Below are 24381 nucleotides of genomic sequence, written 5' to 3' on the forward strand. Positions count from 1 at the left end.
ATAAGATTTACTAAACATTATTTGAGAGCAAATGAGATTTCTAAATATTCATATTTATAAAGCTTTTATACCTATAACCAATCACCCTATATATTTATATATATATATATATATAATTACATTTTTTTGTGATATACCTAAGTGAGCTAGAATCTTTTCGCTTAGCTTCTAAGTTCCACGAAGTTGTAACAGCCGTGCAAGCAGACATGAATGAATAAATGTCATTTAGTCCTTGAGAACAGGCGTGTGTTCCGACAGTGGAAACTTTACAAAGCTGATATCAAACAACTTTTACGGGATTTCATGTCGCCATGTTCAAATAAACGTCGGTATTAACGTCGATATTATGTTGTAACTACGTACGTATAGTAGTCTAAGTAAACCGCTTAAATAATTGTGCAATTGTATAATTAATACGAATTCAATTATTCATTGTGCGCGATTGATCCAGTAATCGCATACCAGAGGCGGTGCACTCGTAAATCCGATGACAGGCGTTGCGAAACACGCCGAAACGAGCCGTTATATCGCTGTCACAATAGAATGCCGCCCGCCCGTACTCGACTGGATCCAAATACCAAATGTAGGCAGGAATTTTAAGTAGTAACGAGACGCATGTATATTACACAAAACTCTTCGGCTTATAATCAACCGGTATTTTAAGATGATTTGATAGAAACATAATTTTTCTTCCTGAGCTCCATTGTAAGGCTCACAGGCCCTCAACAGGTAATGGAGAGAGATACTCGTACGCTCTCGATTTCGCAGAAATAAAGAGATCCGAAGATTAACGAAAGTAACCGAATTGGTTAGTTTTTTTATTTGGCCCTGCCGGGCTATTGGAGACTTCTCGTTCCACTCCCCTATTTTGTTGGGAACAGGAATTTACTTTTTTTTATTAAATTTTTCACTTCCTTTTTATTATTTTAATACTCTTCTTCCATTCTTCACAATCTCTATCATTCTGTCCTTCATTCCATAATTCAGTAAATTTTTCCCTTCCGCCCTTATATCCTTACGTGCATCCTCAATTACTGTAGTTTAGTTTATTTATACAATTTATGTATGTATGTCACTGATTTTTTGGTTAATTTTATATTTTATACGTATATATCACAGTTCTCTTATTTCTATTAATTTCAATATTAGTATTTACATATTTAATTTATTTCTATTATAATTAAGATTGGTTAGTTATAGTAGCAGTAGGCAGGTCGAGATGGCTGCTGACGCCCTAAAGTTATGGAGAACCTTCTCGAGGTCACGGCTGGATACAGGTGGCTTCCTACCAGTACTATTGAATATCTATACGGGAGTGCTGTCTCGGCACACACTCACTCATCACTACTGATGCTCCTTGCTCTTCGATAGACGAATATTTCTGCAACTGCATTGTTTAAAATTTAAGTTATATCTCAAATTGCTTTACAAGCTTTTTACCGAAGTTTAATCTCGGGAATCTACATCAACTTTAACTGTATAATATTACATGGTAATAGTAATAATGTATAGTGTATTTATTGTACACAATAAATACATGCGTATTCTGCAATTAATACTTGTGTAAATATATTACAATACTCATAAGGCAGATAACTTAGTTTACAAGGCATTTTATATAAAGGCAATTTTTGTTATTTTTATTTCGCATAAGATATTAATAACAAAATTTTTACTCTTCTTCGTAAAGAGGACAGCTAAAATGTTACACCAGTGAAATATGCATACCATATTAATTACATACGTCACAGGGGCACTCAGTCAATACCTACCGGTTATAAACAAACATTTTAACGCTCATTAATCTATCGTTGGTATGTCAGAAAACAGTAAATTGATCGGGCAAAGATTATCCGGAGACCAACAATATAAATGTCCCCCTAATCAATTCTCGACGCAAGGTGGCCCGGCAGGTTGAGGTAAATCACAACCGGTCTATGTCCCGGACTGCGGTAAGTATGTTGCCAAATTTAAAACTGGGACAAACCTATTAATCATCGTACGTACAATTTTGGAACAGTCAGTTTTGAAAAGGCGGTTCGATTGCAAAAGGTTTCATGATACATATCTCCTTAGCATGTACTAAAGAAATAAAATTAGATACAATTATATTGCGCCATTGGATAACCAAACAATATTTGCTAAGTTCGCTTTTGGAACTTTTGTTGGAAAAAAAAAATATTTATTTGCTGAAACATAGATAAATATAGTTTTAAACAAATTGTCACTGTAATGTCGCGGTATATTTTACCAATAGGCCGTATGAGTACACGGAACTATAAAATTTTAATATTAACTGACTTATTTTCTACCTTTATTATATTAACAATTTATTATTTTAAATTAGTATTGGAGTCAATTTATAATATTAGGTAAGTTAACATTCACGCAATAATAACAAATTAGTTAAGTAAGTGTTGTGTGTAGTGAAAAAAACTAGACGCAAATATAACGTAAATAACGGTAATGTTACTTGCACGATGGTTGAAAAACGTCAATCTATCGAATTTTAAATTAATCAATTTCTGAGTAATTTATTTGTGATACTATTTATTTATTTTATCTCTATGATTTCAATCTTTATGATTAATGACATTTTTACTAAACTTTTTTATAACTAGCTGCAAAAGTTATTGACTAGATCTAATTTTAAAAATAAAACTATAAATTTTTGGAAAGTCATTTTACTGATTTACTTTCTCAAGATTTTATTTAGTACATACATAATACTATAGTAATAATGCATTTGTATTATGTTAAGTTATATGATATAATATGCTGTATTATAGCAGTGGACGCCCAGTGGTAGAGGAATGAAACTTGCATTCGTAGGTCGCGGATTTGATGCTCAAGACTCAATCATATATAATTCACACTCAGTACAATAATTATATGGAATTGCAACTGCTTGCTGCAGAAGATGGGCAGAAGTTTGCTATGTATTTCATTATACCACACTGCATCTCCTCATATCTTTAAGGCATACTCCTTGCAGTCGACGTCTAAGGGCTAAAAAGTTGACATTCTAACACGACTTTTTTTAATTTTGATTTACATCAATATCTTCGTGCCTTAAGGAACACATAAAAATAACGGAATCAATTGGCAATTTTTTATACCGATTAAGGGTTTGAACTTTAAAAAAAAACTTTCAAATTCTTAGTAAAAATTGCGTATTCTACAGTAAAGTAAGAAAATTTGAATTTGAAACTAAAGTGTGACCATGTGAAATATATATTAGAATTCTTCGAAACAGATGGCAATCCTATACACGACTGAGTTAGTACCATTCCGAAGTATCAGTCCCGTTCGCGCTGATCAAGTAAGCGATATTGCTCTACGCACCTTTCTCTCGGAATCCACTCGCGCTGTTGTCTTTATGAGATAGATATTTTATCTGAAGCCACTGTCATATATTCAAATCCTGACTCCTCGATAAGCCAGTTTGTCGCAATGCCGTTGATATATTTAAGAACGATTTACGATCACTTTTCCAGAGTGTATACAGGTGTCCCATTAATCAACGTCAATTTGGGACATACGTTCAGGTGGATAACCTGTGAAAATTATATTAGACAAAAAGTTTTTTTTTTCTGTCAACAGACATTGCAGTATGAACTTTTGGTCTGTCGTTTACAGAAGGGCGTAAAATTCATTTAAATATTCAATAACAATAACTATAAAAATATGTGTGTTGGGTATTTTTGATTTAGATGGTTTCATGATACTACCACCCGATTTCGAATTGACGTATACTTATGGGACACCCGTATATATGTAAATATTTTTTACGAAAGAATATTTGCATAGAGACGTAATCAATTAAAACATCGTATTTATACTTCCCTTACATTATATTTTACTCTTGAATTAATTAAACACAAAAATGGGGTTCGAAATGAAAAGTGATTTTAAATTCCGATGTCGTTATTATCAACTCTAATTGTATCCCATTAGACATGGTTTAAAAAAAAATTTCTTTATTAATTTTTGAATAATGAATATTAATGTTCGTGGTGTCAATTGAAATTAACAAAACGCATTAAATTTAAATTTTACGTGTGAAATAATATTTAAATTTCTAATGACATTTTAAGCGTTTCTCAAGACCAGACTCCTCTTTATCTCTATGTATTTAAAAATAAAAAAATATATTAATGAATGTATTTTATCGTGTACGTATTTTATTATTATTAAGTTATACAATTTTAGCTAATTTTACAGTAGCACCAACATCTTTATACATTTTTTGTACCTTCAATTTCAAACAAAAAAATGTAGTAATAAGCAAAAAATTTGCCGCAAATAGGATATTTCTATTAAATAGTTCAATTAAAAAACCCTTTTTTCTATTGTCCAAGTATGCAAGGGCGTTAAGAGCTTTAAGCAAGGATATAGATCTATTCAACGTTCCCTATTCCTATAACTCTCTCTTTGGACGTGTTTGAACTTAATTGGAGAGGGTAATAAAAATTGTCAAAAACACTAGCACCTTTATTGTTCTAATTCCTTTCTATTAGAAAACAATCAGTCTTTATAACAGCTCTTCTGTTTAAGTCGTGTAAATGATCTTGTATAACAAATGATGTAACGAAAAGATGTTTTCAGACGAACTACTTTTAAAGTTCCTCCTCCACTCCACAAAACATAAGAGAATAGGCGTTAGCAATCGTAATAACTGTAACATTCCCCGCAAAGGTCGTGTTTGCGAAACAATAAGACTGTAACAAGATCACAGTCAAAGCATTATGCTGATTTATTCCGTCCTTAGCATAGAATTTATCACTGCGCCCGTAGCAATCAAATTGCGATTGTCGTTGGCAATAAAAGTGCTATTTATAACGGATTATTTATTAATAATCATGCTTAAATAGCATTTTAGATTTTACTGCTATTTAGTAATAGTTTCTAGGACGTAAATACTTTAATTATTCTATGACTTACTGTTATTATATTGACTAAGCGCAGAGTCTTGATGTTGTATAAAACTTACAAGTATTTAATATGAATAATTCTGAGGCAGAGTTTATACTACAAACGTCTTTTGTAGAGGACTTTATGTTTATTAATGTTATACCATACATCGCCTTTCGAATAAAATATCTTTTAAAAATATACGTGTATTTCTTTTAGGTTCATACAAATTGTCGTAAATCATGTGATTTTTAACATTAAAAATTTTAGCTCAACCTCAAATAAAGATCTGAAGGACATTATAAAACTACATTATTTTGAATTTAGAAGGCGAGATTGCACAGATAAAAGATAGATAACACAGATAAATCAAACATAAACATATTTAAATGTGACATGTACATATATCAGTTAAATTAAATTGAACCAATAAAATATAGCTTGGAGATATAAGAATCTAATAATTCGCGAGAAAATAAATATATCTGGAAACGAGATAATAAATGGAGTTAAAAGTCTTACAGTATCATTTTCACACAGAATAATTAATTTTAAATGGATGAATGTATGGATAACTGGCTTTCAATTATTGTATCGAAAAATAATAAATAACGTAACAATAGAAAAAGCGATTCAGATGACTATATATAAAAATAACTATTGTTTGCTATATATTTTTGTATGTTTTACTGGCATTATATTGCCTGTCGCATTCAAATAGAAATAAGAAATCAATGTAAAATATTTCAGAGTGAACTTTAGTGTAGTAATATACATGTCGAATTAAAATAGGTGTAAAAACTTTAAAGATTTTTGCTGATAAATGAGCTATAATCATTAGAGTTTTTATACAAGCAATCATCCTGTATATTTGTGTGATGATAAGAAAATAAATGAAGTTGAAAGTTTTATATACCTTCAAATTTTTGTCCCATGTGCAACTGTGCCTATCTTGCATTCCTATGTGCCTTATCGTCAATGCTAAGGCTCCGAGAAATAAACGTTTCAACAAACATTCGTGTTGACATCATCGAAGGCTAATACTAAAACACGGATCTCTCAAGGAGATCCGCGTTCGTTCATCAGATAAGATTTGAAATGATTGATGTCGAAAGATTAAGTTGTGTAGCTTATAAAAATATAAATACAACGTATTAAAAGACACAATCGCTTTGTTTGGTTAAAATTGAGATAGTTTTACATGATGTTTTGCGTAAGATGAGTATTCCCAATGATCCCTGTGACGTATTTACTGTTGAGATACACTCTTCAATTACGACCACAGATCCTGACCAACGAGAAATCGGTGCAAACAATTGAATGTCGCACATATTTTGCTGTTTTAGTTATATAAAATACAGATATGTTTTTCGAGCGGTGACGTATGGTATTGGTTTGATAAATGTATCGCAGTTTAAAATTTTAACATGTGTTTCTATAAATGGTAAAATCTTCTTCGCATAGTGTTGTATAAAAATAGATTTTATTTTTTGCATGTTACAATTGTACTATTTGCTTCTTATACTAAAAAAATGTAATTTATTTTTTGTGCAGCGAAAATATTACTCTAGTCACCATATAAGATGATATGAATATTAAATATAATAATTTCTTGTACAAATTGCTGCAATAAATATGTATCTTTGGCTTCATAATTTCAAATACGATTGTAAAGACTTGTGCAGTCTAAGACGCAATATTACGATCTTAACATTAAAACACTCTCTGTGTCGCTCGGGAGAGGCGCACAAGTTTAGCACAAGTTTAGGCAGTAGAATGAAAAAAATTCCCGAATATTGCTAATTTATGTGAGGTTTTAATTAAATATTACTAAGATTGATAAGGCTTTCATTATTAACGTTTCGCATACGACAAGAGAGTACTGCCGTCCTATGCAAAATCCCAAAAACATACACAACACACAGAACATCCGAGAACATTAGAACCAACTCGCCCAAATATAATGTTAAGGTTCTTTTATTTCAAAAGATATTAACAGGATGTGTGGAAAAGACTTTTTAATTTACTTATTTACTTATCGAAACGAGACATTTTGTTGATGCGACAGACATATTAAAGTAGCAGTGTGCCACATAGGACGCAGATTAACGCCTGAAAATTCTGGAGTGCGTCGGACAATTATGTAGTTGTCAGTTGACACTGGATACAGGCTTTTTTATGAGCCTGATTGTAAAGAAAGCCTATGTCAGCAGTGGATGTCCAACAGTTGAAATTAGGATGATGAACTGCATATTTAAGTCATAACACAGCTCAAGCTCTCTTATTTAATAGAAACAGGTATGCAGTTACGGATAGTAAACAACGGAACTTTAGTCTATAAAACCTATTTATGTACTCTAACGGCATTAACTCCATACTCTCAACCCAAATAAACTATAACACGAAAATTGTTTTTTTTTTGCAAGAATTTGTGTCGAACAAAAGAGAGAAAAATTTGTAAATAAATTATTATTGTAACTATTATTTCTGTGTACTCAAGAAGTACGAAAGGCTCTCAAAGCGGGAGCTATTTAAAAAAAAAACACGGTTATTTTATGAAAATTTATCACAATTATAACTTTTTAGGGTCAATCAGCAACCCTGGAGAGCATCCGAACATCGTTGTCCGTCAAGTTCCCATCCATGCAAACACCGGATGCCAGCGTGGTGTACGACACCCTCGCCCAGCTGATGCAGGAACGCAAGATCTACCAGACTTCGAGAGGCTTCTTTATCGTAACACCAGAGTAAGTGTTTTATTTAACATGGTACCATCGCTAACAAATCATACGTCTAACGCTGAACATTAACCACCCTCAAAGATTTTCAATATGATCGAATGAAAAAGAGGAAAAAAACTTTGTACGACGAATTATCAATTTACTATATTTCTACTTCTAACATCTATCTTTCCCAATCAACTCTTAAGTAAATTATGATAATGAAGACTGGTTTATAAGTTTATTTATCTTTATTTATTACATGAATGTACTACTTTTGTCACGGTTCCGAAACGTGGTCACTTACGACGGGCATCATATGTTTCAAAGTCACACAGAGAACAATGGAGAGGGCTATGATCGGAGTTTCGGAAGTTATCCGCAAAAGAACCAAAATAACCAACGTAGCTCAAACAAATGCTCGTCTAAAGGCTCGAAAGGTTCTGAAATAGTGACTACGAGCCGGTAGACGCGGCCTGGGTAGGCTCCCCGCTAGGTAGACCGACGATGTAGTCAAGGTCGCGGGAAGTCACTGGATACGAGCAGCGCTAGACCGATCATCGTCTTATGTGTCGAGGATTATATATGCATGTGTTATTAACAAAGAAAGTACAAACAAAATAAAACAGTGTGCTCTGTATATCTGTGATTATCTCTGTATATATTGTGATTCTTAATCAGCATTTTGGCTTCCTCTGAACGGAGAGACCAAATACTGTCACAATTATCCGCTTTTCTAGCCCGAAATTTATATCGAAGTTACCCTACGGACACACTCTCTCAAACCATTCTACATAATGTCTTTTACGATATTGCGTTCAGAAGATAGACCATATTTTTACTTATCTGTTCTGGAGGCGTTAATTAAAAAGAGATACTACGACTTCTTTTCTACGTATCTCATAAATTTCCTTAATTATGAGATATGTAGAAAAATTATAAATCCTAGATTTGTATACATTAAATAATAAGTATAGACGCTATTTACTGTTCTCTTTTTAAATTAAAGAATAATATTTAAGACACTCCATGAAGTCTATTTATGGAATGTTAATAATAATTTGCCAGAGAACGTGTCTACACAAATCGTTTTGTAAGCCACTGTGCTAACATACATAAACATATGTTTTATCCAAGTTAACCGTTACATACAATTACTAAAACCTTTGCGGATTAAGTGAAATATTGTCCTTCCTACTGTTTGGTGCATCTTGAATACAAAACGTTGTGAGAAATGCTAAAATAAATAATGCTGAACATGAACACGGTCAGGGATAACCCCATAATCGAATGTAAACTGTAGATTGTTTTTGTAATTTTATCGTCAAAGTTGTCACTACTGTCAACATTATCTGAGTGTTTTTCATAAGAGCTATACACAAGATTTTTCTACGAAATTTTATTAAGGATGTGACCTGTAGAAGAATAAAAGTTAACGACATAGGTCAGGGGATTGGCAGATTGAAGTAGCAGTGGTAATGGTCACATAACGGGCAGATGAGATGGCCACTGGAGCCTTAAGGTCCTGCAACGGAGACTACGGAACAGCAAGCGAAAAAAAGGGATCTACCCAAAAAGTGAACAGACAACCTTATCAATGTCTTCGGAAAACGCTGGACGCCGGCCGCTACCAATACGTACTTTTGAAATCTTATAGAGCAGGCCTAAGTCTAGCGCTGCACTTAAGTGACGATTATGATGATGATGATATTATTTGTAAAAAGAAAACAAAGTGTTTGTGAGTGTTTTTATTACATTTTATATGTACACAGCAGTTATTAACATAAAAATAACAATTACAATAACAGCTTTATTGTTTTCGTTACCGCACCATGTTGTTCCAAAAACGTAAAATTAATGTAGGCACTTAGAACCTTCAAAGGTTACTTCACGTATTCTCGTTCGAATGACTCATTCCATTCCAAGACGCCGCCTATTACGGGCACTGAGAACAAAACAGTACGCGTTTGTATTTCAATGGAAGCGCCATTTTAAGCGCCAAACTTGACATTGTAGCTGTCAAGTATTCACAAAATGGCCGCCCAATTTCGATAACGCGTAACGTTTAATTAAATGATTCCAATCGAATCAATTCGAATTGAATGTTTATTGGTTGACCATATACAGAAAAAAAACATATTTGTCGTGCTGCTACATAAATAAAATTGTGTAACGTTACCTTTGTCATTTCAGACCTACGCAAAACGTAATTTATTATGTCTTAAAAGTTGTGTGAAATATCTAAATTAAAATCTAGTTCTTGATTTTTTTTTCTGTTACCATATTAGTTGATGTCTTGTTTCCAATTAGAACATCTCTATTTTTTTCTTTGACTATTTGATGAAAGAGGTCCGAGACCCCTATGTGTTTTGAAACTCAAACTCGCCATAATAAAACAGACAAATAGTCCATTTAAAAAATATGTTATTACTGTTCAGTTTACAAGAGAGCTCTAGCTATGAGCATGTGCTCTACTTTTGACCAGATGCTTCTATTTGACACGGATACTAATAATGATACAGAGATATCAATAGAGAAGAGTGTGACGACCCCCTAAAACTATTTCAATAACTATCGCATAGGAATACCATCACTTTACTCTGAAGATCCCGAACTTTCGATGATGCAATATACGCGTCCACAAGCGTTAATGTTCATCTGAGGTTTATTGACAAAATGATCAAGAATCATTAACCATATAATACGTATCGTTTTTGGGGGCGGCCCTCCCGTGAACAGCGAGGGCAATCCGAAGAAGAATCCGTATCCCGTATCCTTAGAATACGTACTTACCATACATACGTAACACTACACACACGTGTAAAACTGCTGTCTCCATGCAAACGTTTTCGCACAACAGGAGTCTGTATATAAGTCTGTCCGGTTATATTTTTCGTAAGCTCCCAGATTCTTCAATTCCGATGAAGCTTTAAAATCCCTCCGGCATAACAGACTAAACATCAACAGAAACAATAGATAATATAATATATATTGCAATATTACTAAGTTTTCCTGTTGAGTTAACTACAAAACACCTGTGCTATTACAAATATTCCGAGTATAGTACGAAAGCAGCTGAAATCACAAATCCTTGAGTATTATTAAATATTCGATTCGTAAACCAGATTTAATTCGGGCGTAGGCGTAAAATTTTAAAGCATTCAAATACTTCACTATCTGATATCGTCCTTGCGCCACCTTTTATATTTACTTATTTTACGAAATATATGTAAACACACACATATTTGCGTGTATGTATATCGCGGAAAGTGATATTGTCATTATACTAGTGGACATTTGGCCGAAAGAATTACACTATTAAAGAGAAATATACTCGACGGATCAAAATGATATTTTGTCGACAAGCCATTTGAGTTAGAAAAAGTTAACAACTTTTTTACTTTAATGCAACTTATGAGTTACAAAACTTTGGTTATGTAAGGATTAATTATTACAATAAAAACAAACAACCTAAATTTATCCGTTTTCAGCCTCACTACGATGTTTCTATTGGCCTAGAAGACTTTTGTTACTATGTACACGCTAAAATTAGCTTTGTTAAAACCTATAACAGATAGCCGCTTTCGTGTTAAGATTACACATATATATACAGAACATTGTTATTACCATATGTTTGATAATAAAATAATCATCAAAAAGTCTTCGAAATTTGATGTCAGTGTTGATAGTCAGGAACTTATGGCCTAATATTATATAACTACATGAGCTATGAAGGACTCAGTACTAAAGAGTTATATTGAATACTATAATAACATGTGCAAACTAGCGCTATACAGGGTGATTGGTTATAGGTATAAAAGCATGAAAGTAGTCATATATAGGTCATTTGTCCGCAAGGCCTTTGTTGTGCACTTTGTTGCACAACTACCACTGCATGTGCGGAAGTGGCTAAATATTGGTTCTTTTTTTACTTAGAATGGAGTTCCGCAAAATAACGCCTAATTCCATTAAATATATAAATTTATCCTTTTAAAACTATATAATCATATACCATTCACGTTGTATATATTTATCCAAAGGTTACCATAAATTGAGTGACAATCGTGTTCTACGATTATTCTTATTCAACATACTAACGTAATACGTATCTCATTTATTTGATTTTCAAATATGTGTTACATCGATTACATAAAGTATCGATATTGATAAAATTAATCCGAAATCGTGCATACAGTAAAAAAAAATCCAAAACATCTTAGCAATAAAAGAAATCAAGGTTAATATTAGTAATCTATATACAATTAGAGAGGCCGAATTAGTTTATAATTGCCCTATTCACTAATGCAGTTATATACGTTAGTAATTCTGATATTATTTGAATAAGCTTCGCTTGCAGGAAAGGCAATAAATGACTCAGCGATATTATCGTCTCACACCTTTACTTATCATAAGAATTATGTAAGCTTTCGTAATACTATTTTAACAGATAATATTCGTAATCGACTTTAAGTGTATTTATATAGTTTTGTGTATAATTATCAGAGATTTCCACGTTTCATCATTACAGAAAATCGTAGTCATTGTGTATGACTGTCTTTATAAACATGATCATAATGTCAGCCGATAAAAGTTCACAACAAAGGGTAGGCTTTCTCCAAAAATCGCCACTATGACCGGTCTTGCCCACATCCGGTGACTTCAAGCTACCTTGACAACGGCATCGGTCCCCCTAGTGGGGGGTCTGCCCAAGCCTACAATCAAAATTTTGCAACTTCTTCCATAGTGTGTTCAATAATGGTAGAAGCTTATGAGTGTATATATATATATTCGTATATATACATGCTTATTGAATTTTTATTATTGCTTGTACATAAGATAACGTTAACTTTGTCTACAGAAGTAAATTGTCTTAAAAAACATTCATAGATTTCTCGTCAACCGTTGTTTCATATATTCTTGGTTAGTTCAAATAAAACCTCGACTTACATATATTACCCTATTTATGTATTCATGAAATGAAAAAATCATTTATAAAATTTATTAATACAAGACCTTCGTTTTAAAAGCAGCAAAGCTTACGGTTTATGATCCCTTACTTAATTCAATGGAATTATGATTTGTATTTTATTTATTTATTTAGAAAAGCACACCAGAATCAAATCCACTAAAATACAATTAAGCGTTATAGGAATAAAAAATTCTTATGCATCTTATTTATGGCGTGTACAAAGATTAGCGTACTTATAATAAATAAAAAAATAAATAAACAAAAGATTAGGTTAAGACCTAATAATTATACAGATTATATTGGTTAATAAAAATCACGTTATTTGCCACTGCATCACGTTTTAAAGTAACTACGAAAGTTAGTTGTTACAGGTTATTAAATTATGAATTAAAAAAAGGACATGCTTTTTTAAAAATTATTTTAAAATTAACTCACAGGTTTTGAAATGTTAATAAATCATTATTCTTTAATTAAAAATAATTACAAAAGACCGAAGCCTTAGGAACAAATTTCAATTTAAATCGTTGATTATATACTCCAGATGTCTCTGCTATGGTAATGCGGCTCCCAGTGTTAACATCTAAAAAAAAAAACAGCGAAAAAACTTAACGACCATTGGTAAAAAAACTATGTTTAAACCGAGCAAATGTGGCAAAAAATGTAAAAGATTTTTCGTTTATTTTTGTTCGCGCACACAGCCTGTTAATCGTCACTCGCGTGGGTACGACAAAAACAAGCGCAGAGGGCACTTGTGTTATAATGAGTGACAGCTGACGATCCCAAACAAAAACCATGGGAGTCGCTCAACGTAAAACAAAATCCAGTTTCGTAGGACCAAATTTCGAACGCACATCCAACTTTGAACTTAACAATTGTACGACAAAGTTAAAAGTCGTATGCCTGTGATTTAGAAACGTACGTGTCATGTATATTAAATGAACTTGAAAGTGCAGAAAATAGGTTTTTGGTTTACGAGAGAAATGGTAATTGTTAAGTAAGCGGTTGAACCTGTATTTTTTCCTTTTTATTCTTAAATTTATATAACTCCAAGTTTGTTACTTTAAAATAAAACATTAGCGAAGTGACTGCGCTTGGTTAAAGTACAAAAGTTGAAACTTGTTTATAAACGAATGTCTATACCTTACGCTGAAATTACGTTTAATGATAAGCAGGCAAAGGTTAATCTCCGTAAATTACAAAAGACAATGCGTAGCGCGTTGATTCCAACATGACTAAGCAGCTTTTGGCAAACTACGATACATTTTCTCATCTAATATCCCCCATAGCCTCAAGACGAAATTCTTTTTATTTGATTTTTTTTCTCTAGTACCTCTCCTGTCATGTATGGACAGGGACTACATAACAATAATATTTTTCGCTTCTCTTTTTTCCTTCGTAATATCTTATACGCACTCCTGACCAACGTGTGTTACCATTTCTCTAATAGATCAAATAAGTTTTCAGGGGATCCGTAAACGAACAACGAAGATCCTAAATCCAGACCGCTTCCAACTTATGGATATGTTCTATTGGAAATCCATGAAGAAGACCTTTTTCTAACAGTGCACATAATAAGGCTGAAATAACTACAAATGTCTACTTTATTATATCTTTTGCACTTTAATGTTACCATTCTTTAAACGACGCATAAATTCATTCTGCAATGGCCTGTTATTTTATATATAATAAACATATTGTTAATTAACTTTAATCTACCGTGTTGATAAAATAAGAGAAAAATTTTTTTTAAATAATTTTCTTAGATTAGTTAGATCTACCCGGCTTAACTCTATTCTGGCTTAAGGTTCATATACAAAACAGCCTGTGTAACTCAGAACGTTTTTAAATGTATTCAATTAGTTTTGACGATCGCTTTAGTTTGACTTATGGAAAATCAAATCGAGTTACTCAACGAAATGGCCTTCGATCCTCATTAACGTTAGATAAATGGAGATTGAGTGCGGGCCTGCATGACAAAAGTAAGTTGTCGTGATGCGGAATTTGAAAAGCAAAGTCAACCTTATGCTAATTTCATGCCATCCCGCAACTTTATTAGAGTGCAACTACATAGGAAATGCTAATAAATGAGATTTACGACAGCCGTTCGAACCGTATATGAAATAAGTAAGTCCATTTGAAATAGATTTCACACAAACTATTCGCACAAAATCGGAATATTTTTAGTTATACAATCAAAATATCCCTCAACTTCGTTATGACATAATCTGTTACATTATTTGTTTTTATTGGAGTTCAAAACAAAATATTGACAGGAACAGTCAATATCTTAATGTTGTATGGAAAACTGTGATATATATATATATATATATATATATGTATATGACAGAACTCTGTAGTGTCGGTCGGCATCGACATTAATAGAGAAGACTACAACAACATAGATATTAAAGTAGATATTTGATGATCTCCGTGATTATGAAAAAGAAATATAAAAACGTATAAATAATAAAATAATATCAAATATTGCGTTGCACGTTCGTGGTCTCTGCTCTAGAACCTTAAGGTCTCAGCGGCCATCTGTTTTTCGTGCTATATGGCCTGTCCAATACATCTTCAGTTTATCAATCAGCTAGGCTATTTTCGATCGTCTAATCTTCGCATTCTGAACATAGCCATCTCCATGGTCATGTTCAGAATATCTCACCAATAAAGTGTATTTTTTTGCATTATATATATTTGCTATAAAAATATGAAAATAACACATTAACTGATTTTTTTATAATAAAATTAATTAACTTGAAGTAAGTAAATATCGTATTTTATATACATGACAATTGGCTTCTTATTTCACGTTAATGTGTATATTCAATACAGTAAAGATTTGGAAGCGAGACGCAGATGTTCCATACTACCGGCGGCCATCAGACACCCTTAGTAATTTAAGCCTTGGCCACCCGCACGTCTAGACAGCCTGTAGACAATCTCCTCTGCTACAATTTTATCTAATGGACTAATACAGTTTAGACTGTATAACAGCTGCATTAACAGTCTTAATGCTTCTATATAGTTAAGAAAATCTACTGCAAAGTGAAACAGAATTCGTTTTCTAAAATCATTCGATCCTTTTCGCACTAGTGTTTGCTTTGTAACATTTTAAATTAACATATAAATCTTGTATTTAACATTTACTTTTATTATGATTGATTTAACAAAAATTTTGTTTTTATCATCAAAATTGATTGAGAATACCTTTAAAATAAACAAAACAATGCAACACGCATATACGTATAAACATATACTGATATACACGTACACAGATACCATTCCCTTTACAATTAAGAGATATTTATATTATTAATGTAAATATATATTATAAAACTGTTTAAACTTTTTTTTTTAAGAAAATATGTACGATTGTGAACACAACAAATATTTGAGACGTTCAAGTTATGTGAATAGGTAGAGAGCCTTAGGAATTTTTTTGCTGAAGGATATTTCTTGGAATCTGTCTTTTTACATGGCCAGTAATATTAGGTAAATAGTAAATAAATCACCTGTTCCTCTTTAGTAATGACAGTCAGCTCAAGCTTGAGATGGGCATCATCCGAAAACAGAATGTTGATATGTTCTTGACATAGGTTTGGCGTAGTCTGCTTGTAGGTGGTAATTCAAAGATAAATTGATTTTTTTATAGTTTGTGCTTTATTTACACACAAATAAGTGCTTGCTCACAAATATAAACTTTATTTTGAAACACCAAATATGTATACTGAAAATGATAGTGTCGATATCATAGAGAGAAATGTCGTAACATTAATGTGATTAATAATGTTGCTTCTCCTGTTTAAGACGGCGTCGTTCACGATCACGGTCTTCGTCCCGCAACCACAACGCGGACGACGAATGCTCTTCTCCGAGGACCATCCTCATGTCAGACCAGGAAGCACTGCATCAGCTTTACGGAGAGATCACAACGGTCCGGGACGGCGCCGTGACACACCAGTGCGTACAGACCAACCTCGCTGACGTCATTTGTGGGGGTAAGTAGGATTTTTATATACATTTAATTATTTAGTAAATACAAGAAAAAAACATGAGACTTTGTAATCGATGTTGCAAAAGGATCGTTCAACAATAGTAAACATGTTGTTTATCACTTAAGATCGAATCCGTCTTGAAACGCCTCAACACGAACGAACGGAACGGTTTGTTTTCCACAGGGTATTAATAGGGAGTCCCTATAGACTTATCTTTATCAGAAAAGCGGGTAGGTTTACTTCCACATGGTTTAACACCGTACATTTTTTTTACAACCAGTAGTTGTTCGAAGTTATCTGTTTGTCTGCGAGTAATTTATCCTGAACAACTTAAAGACATTGGTAGTATGTTGTTGAGAGCCTTGTCTCAATCTTTAGTGTGACTCGTTGGTGCTTATGGCTACAAATATGCGAAATACTTTTATGAATAATGTTAAAGCAACAATATTAGGTGTCGTTGGTTATACGTAGGTAGGTATAAAAGCTTTAAAGTGGTGATGTAAAGCTCATTTGCTGTCTGTTAATATTTTATATGGTGCACAAAAATTAATGGTTTCAGAAATAATAAAGTTAATCAAAATTCGGATTAAAACATATTGAAATTAATTATTGATTACTGTCTGGCCCTGCAAATTTTGTTTTTTCTGAAGTTATTGTCTTGACATATAAAAAAAACTTTTTTTTTTCCGGGTGATCACCCAGGATGATGGAAAATGTCGTTAAAACATTAAAAAAAATTGCTGATAAATGAGCTATACGTTCACTCCTTAAAAGCTTTTTCACCTATAACGAAAATAAGTAAACCAAGTCAACAGTCTTACTTACATCATAATTTCATTCAACTCAAAACCGAAAACTGTGACACTAAAACTTTCTTGCTTTTTATGTGCAAATCGTATTAATAGTGTTATAATTAATTTGACAAAAGTCCAATTTTCTAAACTTAATTTCGCGTATTAAAGTTTAAAACCAACTCGAACTTAGTTCAACCGAAAAAGGTTGCAGGCGTGCATAATAGGTCATACTACACGGAATTATTCAGCGAACGGCGCCTGGTTTCCTGCAGATAAGGACTAAAATCCACTGGACGAGCTCGAGACAAAACGAAATGTGGGACGACTCTGCAGTGGCCCCATTTGATGCCGCAATATTATAACATTGTATTGACTTCACTGCGAAATTTCATGTAACATTTTTTGGACCAAGAATTACATGCTTAGTTGCACTAAAACTAAGTACAAAGCGCTAATTTTACTTAAACATTCGGTTGCTGGCACAAACATATATATACATATATACATACATACATACATACATACATATATATATAAATTATATATATATATATATATATATATATATATATATATATATATATATATATATTCCGTTTGTAATTTTTGACATTACGTCAAAACGATCTCCTATAAAATAAGTAAATATTGAATATGTCTTCTGTATTTTATTGTAATGTCTTTACGCTCTTTATTTAAATGTATTCAACAGATTACTAGGTATCAATCTTGCTAACGGATTATAATTACAAATTTATTATAACAACACTTTTTATTTTGCATAGCAGTACTTTTGACAATTATCTTAATATGGCTTTGGCATCTTTAAATATTCGTAGTCTTTGTTAAGACTGCCCCAATCATATAACTCCGTGATCCCGCCAATTTGTAAGCGAACCTAACGGTAACTCTATAAATTTCGTCTGAATTCGGAAAATGCTCACAATTAACTATAAAGACCGATTGCTTGCAACAACACGGTTTCGGTTTATCGATTAGTTTCGATGTTTCGATTCTTTCATCGATTTAGGAGAATCGATGGCATGGCTATAAATGTATTTATATCGATACGTATGATAGTGTTCCCACAAAACATTCGCCAAACCACGCCCACTGCAGACATTTACAGCACCACCCGTAACCACTGTACCAGCGACACTTCACACAGGTCACCGGGTTATACATAACAAAACCAAACGCCGCTATATACTATATCACAAGAACACTAGTACGAGCGTTTATTAATGTTAACACTTGCTTAAGATGCTAATAATTAATAGCTTGATGAAAATAATTAACAGTAATAATGTTTATCTTTACGAAGTTTGAAGAAACTGTTTTACTTCGGTTCATGTTTTTTTAATTTAATTTTTATAGAACCACAAGGAGCTATTACAAAAATATTATAATCGAACATAAAATATGATGTACAATTAAAGACTACAAGTCGGTAAACGGTGCGTCGCCGCTAGGTGGACCTACTACATAGGACGCTTATTCCTTGCAATGATTTTCTATCGGCTGAATGTACATAATAATTTTGCAAAAAAATAAATAATTATAGTTTAAAAAAATGAAAATATTCAGAACGTTAAAATTTCAATTCAATATATTTAATGCATAATGAAACTAAAAATTAAAGTATAAATTAACATATATAATTAGATTTTAATGTGTGGCCTGAATATAACGCAACATATTTTTTATTTAAAGTACTAATCTAGCCTTTGGTCACAGAAATTTCTAGAGTAGGTAAATGTGGGACAGACGGATCTAATGTCCGCAAACCTGCAATGCAGTGTACTTGCGGACACGACACAGTGTCATAAAGTTGTAGAGGTGAATTGAAGATACGAAATTTTATAAATTTTACTTCTATATCGCCGAGATCAATCTAATCGTACAGGGTGATTAGTGTAGATCTTTAAAGAACACCTCTTTAGAGTCGACCTTCCAGTTACTGTCAAATGTATAGTGTATATTATGGTAAAATCAAAGTTTCAAATATAATATACACTGTATAATGATTATGTAGTAACAAAGAGCTTTATCAAAGTGACTGCTATCTGTCCCTGCAGATTTTGTACTGCTAGAACTTATTGGCCTTCTTAAAGATAACAGAAGTCGCATTCCAAAAGAAATAATAAATTTTTTAGTCACCATTTTATAAAGGTTGATTGAAATTGGGCTTTGTTAATAATCTTTATTGTACACGATAGAACAACACACAATAATTGCATAATAGTTAAGGAAAAAGTACTATGGGCGATCTTATCACACGGGGCAATTTCTTCCAGACAATCATAGTATATAGTATAGCAATAGTAGAAGTGTTAATAACAAGTAATCAATTGTATGTATATATATATATATATATATATGACGCTGCCCTAGTGATGCTAATTATACAATTTTATTTAGGGTTTTTATGTCGTAATTGAACTAGAAATATTACTAAAAGTATTCCATAGTCTAGAAAATATATAAATTTAAATTACATTACAAAAGGTTGGCTAGACGTACCATGACCATAAACTCATACTAGCTTCAGCTTCATGCCAACGACGTTCATAGTTGGTCTTCAAACATGATAATAGAACTACGAAGCTTCAGAAATAATGTGAACATCGGATAGTCTGGGATGAGCAATTCAAAATAGATCAGCGTGAGCAATTGCGGAAAAAAAGTTTTCTATGTTACCGGAGTTCTTCACGCGAGGCGGAGGGGGATTTTAACGGAAAAAGTTTTTCCTATCCCGAAACCGACAAAAAAATTGTTTTTTTCTGTGAATTAATACTAAATAACAAGCTGCTAATACGAATATTGAAATTCATGTCGACACGAGTATAAAGACCCGAAGAAAGTATCGCCGGCGTAGAGCAAAGGAAATCATCGCAATCAATCTTATGAAGCAAGCTCTATTGCTTATTTATTTGACACGTAGTTTATAACCTGTAATTGATATGTAAGAAACTGATTAATTTATTTATCGTACAGTTATTAAAATAACACTCGTTAAGACATCGACTCCACATGTCTATAAAGAGCTTTTAAAGAATTATCTTTAAAAATAATCAAGTATATTTAATTTAATTTTCTAATAGCAATGACTTTTTTAATTTTTATCTGTATTGTAATAGACTATATGTCTATGGTTAGGCTACATAGCAAAGAGAACAGATATCTGTAAGGGATTTTGGGCCCCGAAGTGGAGAATACTATCGGGCAAATGCATGGATGTCCACCCAAAAAGTATATACGAGTAGACAACCTTGTTAAGTTCATCGAAATACACTAGATGCAGACCTCTTTAAACAGGTTCTATTAGAAATGGAGGAAGGCTCGTGTCCAGCTGTGGACGACTTCTCTTGTCAATCATAAGTAACAATGAATTGTACTTCATATTAGATAGCAAGTTTGAAACGGACAATATATATGAACGTATATAAGCAGAAGCTTGTTATGAACAAATTTATACACCTTAAAGTATTTGTTATTTATCATTACAGTTTTACGTAAAATTAAAAAAAAAAACTATAATGCGGTTTGTCTGAAAACATCTAATATAAAAGTTTAAAAAATTGGTTATACATATAAAATATAGTCGCGATAGAGTTAGATATATTAGATAGTTCGACTAGTTACTGGTAAAGAAGTTATATTATTGCTATTATTTACAACTGGTTTATCAAGTTCAAAAATGGTCGTAATCAATATCTGAAGACACGAGAGAAACTGACTAGTGAGATATTTACCAGAAAATCAAAGCTAGCTTTTATATTTACTAATCCAAACTTTTTAAAATAAAACTTATGTTTCAAATTACAAGTCTAACACTAACTTTTATAAGAAAATAAAACTTTCATAATGTTGAACTGAATTTTTTATTACCTAGAATAGATCAGATATTTTTGCTATCTACCACCATGCTCAGAGGTCTTGAACCTTTTTGTAAGAAGCTTAATAATAGGTTATTAATACGATATACAGTGATAATGTAACTGAAGCGTGTGAATCTAAGCAATGCAGCCTTATCAAATTATTGAGCGCTGATGATCACAGCCCGGGTAATGACTAGTCATTACTGTCAAATTAATGGAGTGGAAAGTGAGGCTTCTTTCCTGTCAACATCATTGAATACTTTCCATGTGTACGAGAAAATCTAATCCGACGACACAGTGTGGGAAAACGCAGATGTTTCATTTAAAGTATAACATTTACAACAACTACACTCTGTGATTTATTTCAATTTTATTTTTAATTTATTCATATTAACAATTCGCGGGACGAATAGACTTCTATCCCTTATAGAAAAAATAAATAAATAACACGTATATCAGAGTGATCACTCTTTTAATGAAGTAAAAAAATAACTCCAAATGTCTAACAGGTAGGGATAGGTGTTTTAATATAATTTGTTGTTTTGCGAGAGGATGAAAAGTATTATTTTTCTTGCAATTCTTTTATTTTTCCATTAAAACCTTCCCTGTGTTAATGAATATATGTAAAAATAATTGGCCGAACTGATCAAGTCGTAACATATACAGCTGATCTAAATAGATAAAAACTACCATTGGATTTTTAATAATAACAAAGAAACAAGAAAATGACTGCTGTAAAAAAAATGTTTCCAACTCACAGACATCGATTAATTTTATGTAATTCTAATAATAATTAATGATTTTTAAATATATCGTCGTTGGTAGTCATCGTTTCAGCCCATAGACGCCCACTGAAAGGCTTAGGTCTCCTTAAAATATGTCTAAGAGAGGATACACTATAATCACCACGCTTGGCAGGCGGGTTGGCAGTTAGTGTAGTATTGTGGTATTATAGTAAGCAAAGGACGGTGCTGCCCATTCTCTAGAAACTTGTTTGTGAGCAAGGGCAATAAAATAGAATTAATGCGCAAGTTTGCCTCCGGAAGTCGAACTCACGACCTACGGTCGCAAGTCTTAGTCCTTTACCGCTGAGCTACCACCACTGCTCGAAATGAACTCGAATCTGGAACTGTTTCAAAAATTTAAATTTTCGTATTATAAATTTTAATTTTACCAATTTAAAAATTATTTGATTTATTGTGATTGTATAATTCAGTGCTCCGCAATCTTTTCTTTTTCCTTCTTTACGGCACATCTCTTTTCACATAATTTTTTTAAAATTTCGCGGCACACCAAAAGCTAAATTCAAGAAACGAGTGAACGTAACGTGCCATTGTGTCTTAAATACAAAATAAGCATAATTAAAAATTGGGAAATTATTGATTTTTACCGCGAGACACTTATATCCGACCTACGGCACACCGGTTGCAGAGCACCGAGTATAATTACAGAGAAGTAATCGAGTGTTTGGCAAGGAAAGTAAGGTGTGTCAAAGGGAATAGGCGAATCAAAAAAAATACATCATCAAGAAAGGTAGTGGTCGATTATGGTCTCAAAATTCTCTTTATCCCGTGTCCTGTGTGTAGAAATATAATGTAACTAGGCTAGTAACAAAATTAAATTTAATTTTCGAATACAAACTTTTTAATTTCTTATTACAATAGAGACTCTGTGTTAGATATACTGTGTCCGCTTGGGCCAGCGATCGAAGTCGACACTACTGTGTACTTTTTTGTTTAACGAGCAACTACTTTCACGCGAGCCGCCGGCTTATTGTATGTTTAGTGTCGGTCTCTTGATCTCTTGTGTGGCGACATGTACTACAGTTTTTGTCACTGCATTACAACAATACAACGATAATCCATTGGAATAACATAAAGTGTATATGAATTTTGTTCAACGCATACTTACCATCAATTTAATACGGAAATATTTGTGTTGGATATATTTAGATATTTCTAAAGTGCTTTTAGGTATAGAATGCTTAAACTTCGTTAAACATTTACTTTACCTTTCTTTTTTACTATAATAACACTTTAACGAAAGTACTACTACTATAAATCTTGGCTATTATTTATTTAACATACAATAAATTGTTCGTGTCTTGATTTATTGTTTTAGGTGTGCCGTTAATTATTGTTTTTTGTTTTGTTGTGTTATTAACGTTTAGATATGAGCTAGTATAATTATGACATTACAATTTACACGTACACAGGTCTAGTCCCTCATTGTTTGTTCATGTAACTGAAATACGATTGCATTCCAATTAAATTCCAGAGTAAATTTTTAACTTACTGACATCTGTTTCATGATGAAGCTTCATAAAGTCTAAATCGGCTAGATTCGGCTCAATTACATGAAATTGATGGAAATACAAAAAAGACAAAAATTGAACAGTTACAAAAATAAACCTTCATTTACATAAAACAATTTACAAACATGTAATCTTGCATACAATGAGTCAGCCAAGATATGTCAGAAGATGTTTACCTTTCCGATATTGTAAATACGGTTCGCAAAGGTTTCGCATTAAAATCTGGATACGGTGCGTAACTAATAACAGGCTACAGGCTGGGACCTGTGGCTGGGCGTAGTAATCATAGGTTGCCGTCACACACCTTTGCGCAGACGAAGTGTTGCCTCCAGCGAAAATTTTACACCTTAATTGCCCATATCGGAATCCTCGTGAGAGCTAACATTGCTCTATGTTAGTTAAGTCGTGTACAAAGGAAGGTAACTTTAAAACATTTCTTTTATATTACAATTACATAATATTTTAATAACTGTTAATAACCTTTCAATGATTTATTATACAATATTAATGAATTTTAATTGACTTTAAATATCTTTTTAAGTTGTTTTATATACCTCGTATTACTTATATTATTGTTTACATTTCTAATTTATTCAAGGTGATTGTATATAGGCGTAAAACATTTGAAGGAGTTGAATGTGTAACTTGTCTATTAATATGTAGTTTTTCTTAATTAATTGGTTTCAGAAGTAATAAATTACGCAATGATATTGTAGTAAGAAATTTTTTTTCAAAAATGGAAGTACCACAGAATAAAATTAACATTTTTTTACTGTCTGTCTCTGCAAACT

At 32.4% G+C, this 24381-nt stretch overlaps 1 protein-coding gene across 1 annotated transcript in view; it reads left to right on the forward strand.

Annotated features, from left to right (window-relative positions):
* The window catches only part of ko (Stork-head domain-containing protein knockout), a 218576-nt gene that overhangs the window by 170004 nt on the left and 24191 nt on the right, over positions 1-24381 (forward strand). Inside the window, exons 5-6 of the mRNA XM_068774161.1 lie at positions 7501-7661; positions 16414-16604. Of these exons, the coding sequence (XP_068630262.1) occupies positions 7501-7661; positions 16414-16604 (352 nt within the window). The remainder of the gene's footprint in view (positions 1-7500; positions 7662-16413; positions 16605-24381) is intronic.

Source organism: Battus philenor, unplaced genomic scaffold (assembly GCF_028537555.1).
Source record: "Battus philenor isolate CCGP_79_NKW_IND1 unplaced genomic scaffold, ilBatPhil1.0.hap1 SCAF_7, whole genome shotgun sequence".
Lineage (NCBI taxonomy): Eukaryota > Metazoa > Arthropoda > Insecta > Lepidoptera > Papilionidae > Battus > Battus philenor.